Source organism: Schistocerca nitens, chromosome 5 (assembly GCF_023898315.1).
Source record: "Schistocerca nitens isolate TAMUIC-IGC-003100 chromosome 5, iqSchNite1.1, whole genome shotgun sequence".
Classification (NCBI taxonomy): Eukaryota; Metazoa; Arthropoda; class Insecta; order Orthoptera; family Acrididae; genus Schistocerca; species Schistocerca nitens.
The window spans coordinates 21,033,272-21,046,880 of NC_064618.1; the positions used below are offsets into that span (position 1 = coordinate 21,033,272).

A 13,609-nucleotide genomic window follows, 5' to 3' on the forward strand; every position below is an offset into this window, starting at 1 on the left:
ACTGAAACATATGTATCCTTACAAATGAGAGATGAAGAACTTTGTCTTCAGCTCGTGTAGCTTGTCGAGTATATCATCACTGGTCACTTAACAGAGTCAAAAGGGAGCTTCCACACAGGATGCACCAATTTGCTTGCCATCAGCCATGTGCGACACTGCTTTGCCCTCTGAGCGGAGTTTTGTTAAATGTAGTTACGTCGCAGTTTTATTGTTTCTGCCTACTGTCCACTGTTTGTCATTAGTGTGCAGTTGTAAATCAAGTACTGGTTACTATTTTGACACGGGAAGTTTCATTGTGTAAGTGGGACCATTCTGTACCTGGCTATTCACAGGAGTTACAAAGGGCTGAATTAGAATTAAATAGCTTAGAATTAAATCTAAAGCTTACATAAGGGAGATATGACCACCACAAGAGAAGAAAATCTTAGACCGATATTTGTAAAAATTCTTATTAATCTTTAACAAGGCGTACCTGAAAGATTCTATTGCAGTTCTTTCAGAGATTAGTGACAACAATAGGTTACTAATTTTCTTCCTCAATATCTCTAATTTTTCAGGCTTATATTTGAGACTACTGCCACTTGTGTCTCCATTACTGCTGAAGTAGTAGTCCACTCAGTTAGAGCAAAAAGTTTTTGCTGAACCATTCTCTGCAGTTTGACATACATGTTTAAAACTGTCAAACTTCAAAATCTCTTCAAATTTTACTCTGTCTTAAATGTGAACATAATTGTTACACACAACTTAACATTTTATGTCTTCCACAAACAAATTGGAAACACTGAAAGGTCAATGAAACATCTGTCACTTATCAGATAATATCCCAAACATACCTGAAACGTGCCTTTTCAATCTAGACAGATGGCACTTGAAACACTCTTTTCCAAAGATAAAGCTCTTCCAGACATCAGATCAACACATTCGCAGGAAACCTAATGCCTCCTCTGCAACAAACACTAATGTCATATTTGGCTTTGTGGTCCCTGAAGTTCACAATTTTTTGTTTAGAATTTTTTCCTCGAGTATCATTTCAGCTACCACTGGTGGGACCTGGGCTATGTACACCCAAGACTGGTTATAGGAAACAGCTTCTTGAGAAAGGGGCCCGTATCACTATCCCAAACATTTTGTGCTTTTTCTTTTGTGTTGTTTAACAATAATATTGTCTGATTTGTGATGATTTGGATTCAAGTGCAACATAAATAAATATAATGACTTTAGTTTACCGAAACAGAGATTAGTACATACCTTTGCTCTGTCTATTATGTGTAAATAGTATGAAACAGGTTTGTTGGTCCACGAAACAGATCCACGGAGGGGAGTCATTTCTGACACGTGCATTATCGTTCCTATATCTGTGAATAAAGAATAAACTCAGTTATTTCAGTTTCCTCTAACATTCAACAAAAATCGTAAACAAGGAGGAGACAAAGACTAAGAAAATGTCGTTAACATTGATTTTATTGTGTGTCAGATGACATTAGCCATGTTTTGAATACTGAAGCCAAGGATTTTCATTCCCAACCTACAAGCTGTTGAGATAACATGTCGAACCCGAACACTTTACACAAAGGAGCATTTGACATCATCCCGTTTCCCTGCTGAAGCTATTACGAGGAAGTTATTCAAAAATGAAGTTGTTTGGCCAATGAGCCAGAATACAGTAGAATCATATATGGCTAACTAATTACATGATACTTTATCTGGAAATCCACAAAGAATATTCCGGTAACAGACCGTATTTTTTAAAATATTGCACACATTTTGTAAGCATGATCCTGTTACCTTAATCTAGTTCATGCAATAGTTGTCTGAGGGGAAAGCTAAGTGCTACAAAAATATACCAAGAAAGAAAAGATTTTAATCACCCTATAAACGGCTTTTTTAAAAATATTCTGAATTCCTCCTACAAAACAAGACCCCAGAAAGGAATGGGCAAAGACACGGGAATGGAGGTTGTGACATTAAAAGTTAAAAACCATTAAGTGACTGTTTCCAGATTCCAAGAGGTTCTCCTCCATGGCAGTATTTACAGAACACAATACAGGAACAAATGAAGTACTAAGTAAACAAGTAATATTGAGTAATATTGTAAACTGTTAGTACACTTAACCCTCAAACAGAAAGATAATAGCTGACAATTTAAAGGTGCTGCAAATTCTTTGACAGATCTTTGTTCCCAATAAAGGAAAAATTTATGAGTGAGTTAAACCTAGGCAGCCATGGAAGACTATTGCCATATCTTATACACGAGTTACTTCCGAGGTTCCTGCACATATGGCATAAAGATAAAGATGGGAAACATTGTAAAAGATACTACGCCATCAATCATCTCAGAATGAGAAAATAACAAAAAATTCACACATACAACAATGGAGCACCACACATTGTAGATTCTACGAAGTCACTGGTATATGATACAGTGATACAGAAGGATTCAACTTCCAAATCGGAGATTAGCAGAAGTGCTTTTATCAACATTTACAGCTTTCTTAAATTTTTAATATGTCTCTATATTACACTAATCTTTGTTACCCATTGTTTCTCTAGGCTTTTCTTTTACCAGTTATTCCTCCTCCAATTTCTGCTTCATGTTCTTTATTTTCAATACCTTAATCTTCAGAAATCATTATTTCGCTCCTTCATTCCCTTTAGGACATATCTTCTTTTTCCTTTCATCCAGAACCATAACACGACATGTTCACCTCTAAGCAACCTCTTAGCATTTCACATATTTCTCTTTTACCACAGACCGAATCTGCTACACAACATAATCACACTTCTATCACCTTATATTTTGATAAATTTAAGTACAATGATAAGCTGTTAGTTTATATCTTCACCAAGACATATTTAAAAGTTACATCATATGCATTGTTCAAACTTCATACATTTACCTTCTTCCCAATATCAGCTTGTGATGATAATTTTTTCTCATCTGAGTTAAAGGAAGTAGTTACAGTTAGAAAATAATCTTATGTGAAGTTAACAGGTATCAGCTAAATATCTAAATTCGTGCAAGCCAACATTCTTTTAAAAATCTTATAAGGGCTCACTGCCACTATCACCTTAGGATAACGTTTATTTCCATAAATGTATGATCATTTCTACTATTAACTGATGTAAAAACAGATTTTTTGATTTGTGCAGATTCAACTTCCACTCCTCCCTTTCAATGGCTCTAGATGTCATATTTTATAATAACCTTGTTCCTATTTATGTCACAAAAGTGTAAAAGCTCTCTTCTCCTCCTGCAAAGGAGTTTCTACAGGCAACTAATGCCATTTGAAAAGGTTTTCCACAGAAGTCTAATTTTGTACATCTTCTTCACAGCTGAAACAATATTAGCTTACACTTGCCCATAATACCTGTAAAAGGAAAAAGCACAGTGTGTCATTAAACAGGTGTATAAGATCAATCTGAATAACACAAGCCACGAGTTTGACCAGTGGTATTCAACTCATTTTGTGCAACTTCTTTTTCAGTATGAAATATTTCAGAATGCTATGATGGGGTATTTCACTATTAACTCATTCTTCAAGCCAGGAGCCCAAGTACACACATCTCTAGTGCTTCCCAATCAGTGGTAATCTAAGCAGTAAGGGCCAAGTACAGTCTCTTTATTGCTCTGTTACTTACTGATGATTACAGCTACTAATCCCAATATATCTACCCACACATGGTGAATATGTTAAGAAGCAACAAAACAAGTCATATGAAAACCAATGTTTTGTTCCACACAGTGAAAGTGGTGCGGTGAATTAATTTGCAGCAGTACAGAGCAAATCTGAATTTGGGTCCCAACAGATGACAGTGATAAGGATGGATGGATGGATGGATCGATGGGGTTATAGGGACCAAACTGCGAGGTCACTGGACCCTTAATTGTTCGTGCGTGAAGTTGTGAATAGCCCCAGAGAGGAAAGACACAAAGGTAAATTCTGATGGACTCGACTGTATCCAAAAATCTAGAAAACCAAAATATAGAAAGAAGCAAGTAGAAGTGAGAGAGAAGTAAATAGGTGAAAGTGAGAGAGTTGCCCCACCCAGAGAGTGGTGGTACCTGTGACCAGATACATACTCTCTGATCTCTGAACAGTGCTTCCACACCCTCTATTACCAAAAGAAAACTAGCTACACAGACAAGATAAAATCTCAGGAAAGAGAATAATGACAAGTATGTCGAAGGATGACACACGTAAAAGAAAAAGAAGAATTAAAAAGATGGGAAGGGTATGAGCTAGGCGGACCACAGAGCAAAAGCAGCCACGTGCCCCTCTACTCAGAGCAAGCCACGGGGTATCCCACCAATCCCTCAAGCAGACAACAGGGCTAATGTGCTGTATGTCAAAGAGAGGAGTAAAAACCACTTTCACGCGTAAAATGTAAAACACGATCAGCTGCTTCAGCTTCGTTCACAAACGCCACCAAAGGCAGCGTATCAGCAAGTTTAAGGTTTCACTGTAAGGAAGCCAAATCGGGGCAGCCTGTAGGATGACGCACACCGTGACAAGGGCACCACACCGACAGTGGGGAGGATCCTCATGTCGAAGGGTGTGGCCCGGGGTCAGTCAAGTGTGGTCAGCGTGGAACTGATGAAGGACAGTAGATTCCCTGTGAGAAGCGTGAAGGGAAGACTGCCGTGGCCTCCTGTACGGTTTTCAGTCTATTTGGAAAAACCGGGGCACCCCAATCGGCATTCCGAGACTCCGACAACTGTCGGCATAGAGAGAACCACAGGTTCAGTTCCAGTACCCCCATTACCAAATTTGGCATCCAGACTGGTTAGAACATTAAATCCCTGGAAAACCAGCACGATTAGGGGTCCATATAAAGACAATCGGCCACCCAGCATTGTAGAGGTATACAGGAGGTTCTGAATAGTCACAACTGACGGGTGTCAAAAGGTAGCCCGGGTCGAAAGCCAGAAGGCTACTCAAGAATGACTCTCTGGTGTATGAACAAAGGTGAGAAAGACGGAGTTAAGAGCAGAGATTTTACATGCAAACTGCGATTGTGACACCAGACCTCAGCCTCTGTTGTGGGAGGTATATCTCCTTACCGGGAAAAAGTACATGGAAGTTCAGATGTTCAGGGGAGCAGCGAATGTGTATTGCACAGTTGATCAGCAATTGTTGGCACCTGATCGAGCCTATGCGAGTAGGTTGTTTACGAGGCTGGTCCAAAATGCATCTGTCACAAGGCTGATTTCACAACGGTGTATGGGTCCGGCAGCCACAATGCTGAAGGTGACGCTGAGCTGTACACGAGGCTCCCATAATTGAAACACAACAGGATCGGAGCTTTGTAGAGTTGCAAAAGTGTAGAGCAGTCCGCACCCCAGCTGAGGTGGCTGCAGTTCAGCCTATACCACAAAGTGTAAAGTTGTCGAAGATGAGGAAGGAGCACCAACCAGGGATCAAAGACTGATCCTAAGAAATGACAAGACTCCACCACATTAGGCATTTAACCATCAAGCTAGAGTAGTAGTTGGGGACGGACAGTAAGACGGTGACAGGCAGCTGCACCCTGCCGTCAGTATTCAGCAACACCCACAGTTAAGGAGCAATAATATATGCAGAATTCATCAGAATACAGGGAGGGCAACACTCCAGACCCCACAGCCACTATAAAAAGGGGCACACTCAATACAGAGTCTTGTGGGACCCCATTCTCTTGTACACAGGGAGTACTGTGGGAAGCACCAACCTGAACCTGGAAAGAATGGTGAGACAAGAAGTTCCAGACAAACATTGGTGTTGGCCCTGGAGACCCCACAGAGGTTAACAAGGATGTGGCGAAACCTCATGGTCAAAGTCAAAGAAGACAGATATAAGGTGTTGATACCAGTCAGAAGCTGACTAAACAGCAGACTAAACTGTCAACAGCAGAACAGCGTTGGCAAAAATCGGCCTGGGATGGAGCCCAAAGATTGCGAGATATAAGGTACCGACACAGCCATTAGATCACCATACATTCAAGCAACCTGCAGAGAACATTAGTGAGGCTAATTGGGTGATAGCTGCCCATATCAAGAGGGTGTTGACCCAGTTTCAATACTGGGACAATCGTGTCTCCTCGCCACTGACACAAGAGCTCGCCTTCGCTCCACATATGGTTGAAAATGGCAAGGATGTGGTATTGGCAATAAACTGATGTGTGTTTGAACATTCTGCTGTGGATGCAGCCTGCCACTGGATCCAATTTACAGCAATGGGCTAGGGCACTAAGGAATTCCCGCTCACTGCACGGAGCACTGTAAGGTTCCACGCAACATGTGGTAAACGAAGTTATTCTACCTGCTGATAATTCTCAGACACAGAGGCTCGAGTATAATGGAAAGCAAAATGTTCGGCAATAGCATTTGGAAAACTGTAAATATCACCATTCCCAGAGATATGAGATTCACCCATGGGGTACTGGTGTCCACAGAGGCATTGATCTTTGCCCAAATATGCAAAAGAGGGGTACATGGTCCAATGGTAGCAACATACTGGTCCCAACATTCTCATTTCTGTCTTTTATGCGGTGGTGGACCTGGGCATAGAGCTGTTTAAAGGTAATGAGGTGCTTCATCGATGGATGTCACTTGTGGCGTTGGACAGCCTGTCTGCAATCTCTAACGACAACAGTAATTTCGAGGCTCCACACATCCTCCGACAGGGGATCCCAAGGAAGTGGGGATCTCAGTCAGCTGCCGACAGAATGGCAGCAGTTGTGCTCTAAACAACCACACTGATATCTCCATGTGGCAGGGTGTGAAAGGCGACAGCAGTGGAGAAAGCATGACTGCGTGGACACCCAAACGAGTGATGCCGCAGGAGCGTCCAAATGATAGGAAAATGATCAGTGTCGCACCAGTCATCGTGGAGTCTCCAATAGATGGATAGAAAGACATGGGTTGCAAACGGAAAGGTCAACTGCTGAGTAAGACCCATATGTCACACTGAAGTATGTCAAAACATCAATATTCAAGAGGCAAAGATTGAGCTCTGTGATCAAATTTTCAACAGTTTTACCACAGTCAGTGGTTGTCGTTCCACCCCATCAAGTGTAACACTCATTCAAGTCATCCAAAATTAGGAAGGGCGGAGGAGCTGAGAAAACAGTGCAGCCAACGCGTTCTGGGACACTTCATCATGAGGAAGATACACATTGCAGATGGTAAATTCCTGAGATGTCTTCACACAAACAGCCACTGCCTCCGAAGTCATACTGAGTGACGCATGTTTGCTGTCAATAGAATACAAAATGTACGTTTAAACATCACTATGTTCTTTCATAGTGCGATTCTTAAAATAGTCCCACTAGTCACAGAGAGTAGAGGTGTTTCCTGGAGAGTGACTCAAACCAACAGGGGTAATGCACAGAAGACAACATGACTCAGCCAAATGACGGAAAAATTGCTACAGTTTCACTGGAGGATCACCTATCACTATTCTGTGGGGAGTGAAGGAAAATAGGAGACAGGGTCACCTGCTGCCACTGGTTGTGATGATACACCATAAACACACACATCTCCAAATCAGGGTGCTATGGCGGCAGGGGGGGAGGGGGGGAGGGGGTCCAGAGCTGCAGGGACCATCAGGAACGCTGCCTCAGTTACAGAGGCCGTACATGCGGGACCACCAGAATATCCCTCTTTTTGGAGGACTACTACTTGTCCTGGGAAGTAAGAGTCCTGAGGGGCCCTTTCTGGTAAGGTGTGCCGGAGGATGACGTTGCTTCTCCAGTTGGGTTTTGGGCATAGTATTGTTGCAAGAAAAAATGGTGCAAAGATCGAAAGGCACAAAAAGTGGAAAGGCTGGGCAAACATTCCCTGCACTATCTGCACTTCTGTAAAATTTAGAAAACAAGTGACAAGTCAAACCCAACAAGGGGGCCATATAATTAATAATGAAAAGTTGCAGAAGAAAACAAGTTTCCAAAACACAAACAAGATCCAATCACAATCAGCACCAAGAATATTATCCAGTGGAAAAGTGGAGTAAAAGAATAGGAGAGGGAGAGGGGGATGGGTTGTCATACTGATAACGTTGAGATATTTTCACAGCATGGACAATGGATCCAATGTTCTGCATTAGCAGCTGGATAAATGTTGTCAACTAAAATCGTAATAAGGCAATTAGGAGACAACCAACAACGACATTTTCAGAACATGAGAAGACTGATCAATAAATGACATAACACCTTATAAAAAGATGTAATGTAACTACAATCTAATCTTACTGCATCTAAAAGTGTTGCAAATTGTGAAGTCTTATGGTAATGTAGCTACATTAGACCTAACCTGAATGGCCCGTCTGGGATAGAACAGTGCGTGGAATCTCTGTGGTCTATTAAGCTCATCTCGCCGTGATTTATCGACAAATGATTAAGTAAGGAGAATAATGGTAAACCAAAATAATACGAGCAGTCGTTGGTAGGTGACAATATACACTCCTGGAAATGGAAAAAAGAACACATTGACACCGGTGTGTCAGACCCACCATACTTGCTCCGGACACTGCGAGAGTGCTGTACAAGCAATGATCACACGCACGGCACAGCGGATACACCAGGAACCGCGGTGTTGGCCGTCGAATGGCGCTAGCTGCGCAGCATTTGTGCACCGCCGCCGTCAGTGTCAGCCAGTTTGCCGTGGCATACGGAGCTCCATCGCAGTCTTTAACACTGGTAGCATGCCGCGACAGCGTGGACGTGAACCGTATGTGCAGTTGACGAACTTTGAGCAAGGGCGTATAGTGGGCATGCGGGAGGCCGGGTGGACGTACCGCCGAATTGCTCAACACGTGGGGCGTGAGGTCTCCACAGTACATCGATGTTGTCGCCAGTGGTCGGCGGAAGGTGCACGTGCCCGTCGACCTGGGACCGGACCGCAGCGACGCACGGATGCACGCCAAGACCGTAGGATCCTACGCAGTGCCGTAGGGGACCGCACCGCCACTTCCCAGCAAATTAGGGACACTGTTGCTCCTGGGGTATCGGCGAGGACCATTCGCAACCGTCTCCATGAAGCTGGGCTACGGTCCCGCACACCGTTAGGCCGTCTTCCGCTCACGCCCCAACATCGTGCAGCCTGCCTCCAGTGGTGTCGCGACAGGCGTGAATGGAGGGACGAATGGAGACGTGTCGTCTTCAGCGATGAGAGTCGCTTCTGCCTTGGTGCCAATGATGGTCGTATGCGTGTTTGGCGCCGTGCAGGTGAGCGCCACAATCAGGACTGCATACGACCAAGGCACACAGGGCCAACACCCGGCATCATGGTGTGGGGAGCGATCTCCTACACTGGCCGTACACCACTGGTGATCGTCGAGGGGACACTGAATAGTGCACGGTACATCCAAACCGTCATTGAACCCATCGTTCTACCATTCCTAGACCGGCAAGGGAACTTACTGTTCCAACAGGTCAATGCACGTCCGCATGTATCCCGTGCCACCCAACGTGCTCTAGAAGGTGTAAGTCAACTACCCTGGCCAGCAAGATCTCCGGATCTGTCCCCCATTGAGCATGTTTGGGACTGGATGAAGCATCGTCTCACGCGGTCTGCACGTCCAGCACGAACGCTGGTCCAACTGAGGCGCCAGGTGGAAATGGCATGGCAAGCCGTTCCACAGGACTACATCCAGCATCTCTACGATCGTCTCCATGGGAGAATAGCAGCCTGCATTGCTGCAAAAGGTGGATATACACTGTACTAGTGCCGACATTGTGCATGCTCTGTTGCCTGTGTCTATGTGCCTGTGGTTCTGTCAGTGTGATCATGTGATGTATCTGACCCCAGGAATGTGTCGATAAAGTTTCCCCTTCCTGGGACAATGAATTCACTGCGTTCTTATTTCAATTTCCAGGAGTGTAGAAGCTTTGTTTATAGAATAATACTGTCACAAATAGTTCAAGTCCACTGCATAATCTGACTGGGTAGTTATTCTGAACAACACCTCCATTATACTTCTGTGCAGCATACGTGCCAAAAAACTTTCTTTGGAAGAAAACTTGCCATAGGAAGAATGGTTTCACCTGTTGAGATATATACAGTTACACATATATTTGATCAAACTTTCATTACAAATTACTGGTGAGGGACTCAATGGAAGCCGGCAATGCACTGAATGCACTGAAATCAAGTTTCCAGGATTTCATATGCATCCCCGTGACTGCATGTACCAATTCTGCGAACTGTTGCAGACATTTGTTCACACTAGTTCAATGTTTGCCTCTTTATACTTCAGTTTTCTAAATATTTTTGTATAACTTTGCCTGCGAAGGATCTGATAACATCATTTCAAAGGTACGAGTAATACTAAAAGCACCATTTTACTTTCTTTGCAATATATATTCCATGATTCACTATTAACTTAGCCATCACCTACTTTCAGTTTCAACTCTCTCTCTCTCTCTCTCTCTCTCTCTCTCTCTCTCTCTCTCTCTCTCTCTCTGAGTGACAGAATGCATTGATTACTATTTTTTCTGAAGAAAATGTTTCACTATAGAAAGTAATTTAATTTTGACTGACTAAAAATGTTCCAAAGTGCATTTCACATCCTCCACCATCCAAACAGTGAACTCTGCAGATCTGATTTAATCAATTCCTACACACATTTTTCTTACACTCCGCAAAAATCATTCTTCTTTCACTGGAACTACAATTTTAGTGAAAGAGGAATGTACCACTAAAACGATGTAATTTTGTAAAGAAATGACTAACAATGCAAAAATTGGAAGAAGAAAAACAATAAGTAATAATAAGTTTTAATGCACAAACGACGATAAAGAAACCTCTGCCTATAGCTTAATTCACTTCTTAAAACAATTTCCCTGTAGCTTGTGTTGAATACCGCTGGTTGGAGGGCATGCAAAAAACGTAAACTATAATCATACAAAGAAGTATTTCTACGTCACTACTTGTAGAGAGGAACAATTTACATATAAATGAAACAGTGGACACTCCACGTAGGAATATCAACAACGTAGAATAAGATAGATTGCTGCTTACCATAAAGAAGACACATTAAGTCACAGACAGGCACAATTATAGGACACTCAACCCAGAGCTGCCAGAGTCGACTGTCATGTGTGCGTGAGGTGTGGTTGCTTGTGTATATGAATGGTGTGCATTTCTCTTTTGCTAATGAAGGCTGTAGCCAAAAGCTTTGTGCAAGTGTCTTCTAATTGTGCCTGTTTGCAACTCAATATGTTGCCTTTATAGTAAACAGCAATATCTTTTCCTACATTGTTTGTATATGAATGGACTTGAAGAAAACAAACATTCACACACAATTCAGTTTCAGCCCTTAAATCATTAAGAGCTTGCATCACATTGTATGAGAATACGACCAGAAACACTTCATCTGTAGAATGTATGGTTCACAAGATTTATAAGGTTTATCAATCAGTTTACCCTACAGCTACTGAGCCGGCCAAGGTGGCCGTGCGTTTCTAGGCGCTACAGTCTGGAACCGCGTGACCGCTACGGTCGCAGGTTCGAATCCTGCCTCGGGCATGGATGTGTGTGATGTCCTTAGGTTAGTTAGGTTTAAGTAGTTCTAAGTTCTAGGGGACTGATGACCTTAGAAGTTAAGTCCCATAGTGCTCAGAGCCATTTGAACCATTTACAGCTACTGACACCACTGGCCTCAGACATATGTGAGTTTTTAATCTTAACTACAACCACACGCAAAAGAGATGCAAAAACAATTTAATAATAACACTGATGAATAAATTAACAAGATGCACCAGGCAAACAGTAAGTAAAGCCGAAGCATTTTTCAGAAACAGTCCTCAAAAAACTTCAAATATAATGTTTTACACTTTTAATACTTTGGAGACCAAGCCAGAACATAGTTCGGACTACAAGTTTGTATTAAAAAGAGCACACCCGAGTACTGATCAGGATGAGATTTTCTCGACGTGTGATGTATGGCCATCTTGCAACCTGCGCCTTGACTGTTATTACCTTTTGTTGTCAACTTCTAGAATTATTTCGAAAGAAACATTAGCGAACATAACTGCTGTTGCGAGTGACTGTGTCAATACGATCACACTCACATAATTGTGTGTGTCCACTTGTTAGGTTTCATAGTTTGCTGTAATTTTACCACACAATACATCACATTTGTTGAGTGAGCAAGAAATTTTGGAAGTGCAAGGGGAAGAAATTACTCAATAATTCAGGCCACACTTTTTTTGGGAGGACCAATATACTTTCTGTAGTCTTTATTTTAAAATTTGTAGTCTATCAAAGAACTAAAGTAAATATGAAAAAAAAGCTTTAAGTTTGGCCCTTTTTTGGTATGTATTACTCTTTAAGATACATCAAATACATATGTAAAATCCAGGATGGAATGTAAAAATATCAGAGAAGGAAAGTTGCTACACACCATACAACGGAGATGCTGAGCCGCGATAGGCACAACAAAAAGATTCACACAATTATAGCTTTCGGGCATTAAGGCCTTTGTCAGCAGTAGACCAGTTCTCTGAGACTGCAAACGTGTGTGGAAGTTGCATTTGCGCGAGTGTGTGTGTGTGTGTGTGTGTGTGTGTGTGTGTGTGTGTGTGTGTGTGTGTGTGTGTGTGTGTGTACTGCTGACAAAGGTCTTAATGGCCGAAAGCTATAATTGTGTGAATCTTTTTGTTGTGCCTATCGCGACTCAGCATCTCCGCTATATGGTGAGTAGCAACTTTCCTTCTCTGGTATTATTCAAATACGTATGTGACAGAAATACTTTAAAAATGGCATAAATGACTTGTTTTCTAGGCCCAATATCCTTCTAAGTGGCCGTCTCCAAAGTGCTTAGTCCATGCAACCATCAAAATAGATTATACGAAATTATACAGGACTGGGGTTCAGAACCATTGTCAGGAAGCACTTATCAAAAACATTCTACAAATTTTAACAATATGTGAACTCATTTGCAGTGTCACCATCATCACACACTGCTAACTGACAAGAGGAAACCAATTTCTGAACAGCAGGAATGCAGCAACAATGAAAAACTGAAGTAGGGAGGTCATATAAATTCCAAAGAAGTGGAACAAATGCTCTTTCTTGTAATTAAATTATGCATTTGTAGAAATCAAGGCCTGGTGATGGAGGGATCATAAGAAATGAGGCAGCCTATCCCATTAGTCAAGTATGGGAAAGAAAATTGGCTGTGTACCAATGCCAGCACATCATTTCATTTCAATAATTAAAGCTGCGAATGTGACAGCTAAGAAATGAGGAACAGCCCTTCATTAAATCTCAGTGAAGATAATGCATCTCAACAAACAAACAAACAAACAAAAAATTAACTTAAGAGTTCAAAAATGGCTCTGAGCACTATGGGACGTAACATCTGTGGTCATCAGTCCCCTAGAACTTAGAACTACTTAAACCTAACTAACCTAAGGACATCACACACATCCATGCCTGAGGCAGGATTCGAACTTGCGACTGTAGCAGTCGTGCGGTTCCGGACTGAGCGCCTAGAACCGCATGGCCACCGCGGCCGGCTAACTATGAGTCATGTATTGTGTTGTCTTACAGAACAACAGAGTGATTATTATTATTATTATTATTATTGGATTGTGGGGCACTCAATCAGCAGCAGCCATACAATGT

The 13,609-nt window shown here is 42.2% G+C and overlaps 1 protein-coding gene across 2 annotated transcripts in view; it reads right to left on the reverse strand.

Moving 5' to 3' along the window:
- Positions 1-13,609, reverse strand: part of LOC126260943 (histone-lysine N-methyltransferase, H3 lysine-79 specific) — a 225,885-nt gene that overhangs the window by 94,761 nt on the left and 117,515 nt on the right. For both annotated transcript variants that reach the window (XR_007546669.1, XM_049958451.1), the window contains exon 8: positions 1,249-1,355. Coding sequence is in view for 1 of the 2 variants with exons in the window: in XM_049958451.1 (XP_049814408.1) it covers positions 1,249-1,355 (107 nt within the window). In the remaining variant the exon portion in view is untranslated. The remainder of the gene's footprint in view (positions 1-1,248; positions 1,356-13,609) is intronic.